The sequence below is a fragment of the Montipora capricornis genome, chromosome 6 (assembly GCF_036669925.1).
Source record: "Montipora capricornis isolate CH-2021 chromosome 6, ASM3666992v2, whole genome shotgun sequence".
Taxonomy (NCBI): Eukaryota; Metazoa; Cnidaria; class Anthozoa; order Scleractinia; family Acroporidae; genus Montipora; species Montipora capricornis.
Genome location: NC_090888.1, coordinates 53,746,458 through 53,748,957, shown reverse-complemented (window position 1 = coordinate 53,748,957; position 2,500 = coordinate 53,746,458). Strand labels below are relative to the sequence as shown.

The 2,500-nt window shown below is 39.8% G+C and overlaps 1 protein-coding gene across 2 annotated transcripts in view; it reads right to left on the bottom strand.

The window, feature by feature from the left end:
- The window catches only part of LOC138052493 (midasin-like), a 139,948-nt gene that overhangs the window by 43,255 nt on the left and 94,193 nt on the right, over window positions 1-2,500 (bottom strand). For both annotated transcript variants that reach the window (XM_068899014.1, XM_068899015.1), the window contains exon 58: window positions 139-695. In XM_068899014.1, the coding sequence (XP_068755115.1) occupies window positions 139-695 (557 nt within the window). The remainder of the gene's footprint in view (window positions 1-138; window positions 696-2,500) is intronic.

Genomic DNA, 2,500 nt, shown 5'->3' with positions numbered 1-2,500 from the left:
GCCTGTCGTAACCACGGACTTCTCACTCAATCCCTCTTACACACCTGGCGACATTATGGGCATGGTGTCACAATATTACGCAATATCCTCAAAAACCATCCTCTGTAAGCAGTTGAGTGCTAGCAAGAAATAACTTACATGGCGTGATAGCTTTCACAAGAGCAGCAGTTTGATATCCCCACTCAAATGCCTCAGAATACAGGGAATCGACTGGACTACTTAAAAGGGAGTCTTTAACGCAATAAGACAGATCTAGACTAGATGGAAGTCGGCGGAAGATTTCCTCGTGGATTCTTCTGATTTCCGAAAAGTCTTTCAAGTTGGCCATGAATAGTTCGGCATCTGACGCAGATAACCTCTCAGATGATCCGTCTTCCACTTGAGTTCTGTCACCAACATCATTTAAATCTTCGGGTGACATTATGTCCTTGAACTCCCCATCAAAGCTCGGAAAGGCTCTGCTCATAGCTAGTTTGCTTTCTTCTTCTTCACTCAAATTTGACCCGTGATTCTTGTTCTTGAATTTGTACAAGCTGCCTTCCTCTTCTTCTCGCTGTCGTACTTGTTCTTGGTAAACTTGCCACTTGTTCAGGAAAGTCGTAAGAATAGAATTCAGTGCTTGGTAGGTTTTATGATCAAGGAAGCCGTGATGGAAAGAGTGATACCGGACGTTGAGCAAAGACAGTTTCAGGATCCTGTGGCAAACGGAAAAAAGCAGGAAAAGCCAAGTACGTTGTTTTTATATCATGCATTTGGTAGTTTAACTAGTTCAATTTTTAGGGTAGATGTTTATTGAGTGTATAGGCAATTAGAGTGTAACAAAAGATATGTACTTTTATCTTTTGCCAATATTATTATTGCTATTATTATTATTATTATTATTGCTATTATTATTATTATTATTATTATTATTATTATTATTATTATTATTATTATTATTACTATTATTAGTCAAATGTCACAGGACAGAGGTCGTTGTCTTCTACAAGCACAATGTTTCCTTAAGAAGAAAGTACCACAAACAATCACTCACGATTCCATTTATTGAGGTAATAAATAAGTACAAAACCAGAACCGTTTCGTAAACCAAAATAGACAGTGTCATACAGAACACTTCCATGGACGCTAAACTTTGATAACCATATCAAAGTGCCCCTTTCATTCTAAACACCAAATACCAATTTACAACAGTACACTTGGCGGTGAGGTTTGGATTGTTTTTTAGCTCAGGGTCATAACTGATTATTTTCACTTAAAGGGATACTCTATGCCTCAGATGAAGTTTTTCTTAAAAGGTAGTATTTGCCCCATTATATCTGAAAAATGACGAAAACTGAGGAGAATCGAAGGTTCAAAGAGAAAAAACCGTGCTCGAAAGCCCAATTTTACCCTTTTCGAAGACCGGAAGTGAAACTCTCTTAAAAGTGAACACGTGATCAATGACGTAGAAGTGAGAACTCGTGTGTTTTGCTTTACGGCTCAAACTGAAAACAAGTGAGCTATGGATTCGGACGATTCGCGCAGTTTTTCTTCGTCGGTGTCTTCTTCTTGTGAAAGTGCCGACGAAATTGCTTTAGCCGACTGTGCAGGCACCCAACCTTACCTCTTTGAGCCTTATGACAGCGAAGCCAGCGAAGGTACAGATTCGAATGAGTCCAGCGAGGAGGAGACATTCCAGCGCTTACAAAACACAGACTGGTAAGCTTCAAATCGTCTCGCGAATAAGCTTGTTTTATTGTAAACTTTTATAATCTTTAAATTGAAGAGAATAAAAGATAGTAATAAAGTTTCCTTGTCACGTAGACTTTTCCTTTCTTTCTGCATTGGAGTGCGCAATAAGCTGGCAGTTTTATAATCGATAAATTTGGCATGCGAGAAGTGTTATTGGAAAATTAGCTTATAACAACGTCTTACGTTGAAACCTTACGACACCTTACATCAGAATGTCCACTTAGGTGTGCTTGTGGGAATTGCCAGCGACTGACTAGAGTGGTTGAATGCGTATGTTGTTCTGAAATTGACTGTGTGGTGGCAAAAAACAACGAAGCGGTCGAGGCTGAAGGACTTGGCGAGCCCCCGGTGTGCATTACGCAACATCCAGGGTTTAGTGCTGTTTGCTTGAATCGCTGGGTTCTTCAAACGGCATGGTATCAATATAAACAGCAGTATACCGATGCATATGAGGGTCCAGATCACAAACAGAAGAGGCACATAGCCTACAGGCAGCTGGCAAGGTGGTGCTGGGGACTGTTGGGGAAGCAAATAAGAGTGGTTCTCCCTTCATGCGCAGTTTGTTGCATTCGGGCACACTTTCCACCCCCAGGAATGGAAGATGATATTGTGTTTGAGGGATTTCGATTTCCCGACGAGTAGACAAATAAATTGACCGAAGACTTTGTGTTTAATTCGAACATTTCTTCTCATAGATGATTTTTGTTCTACCTTAAAAATAATCGTAACATATTCTAACTTATTCAAGATTATTGGTATTCAACTTACA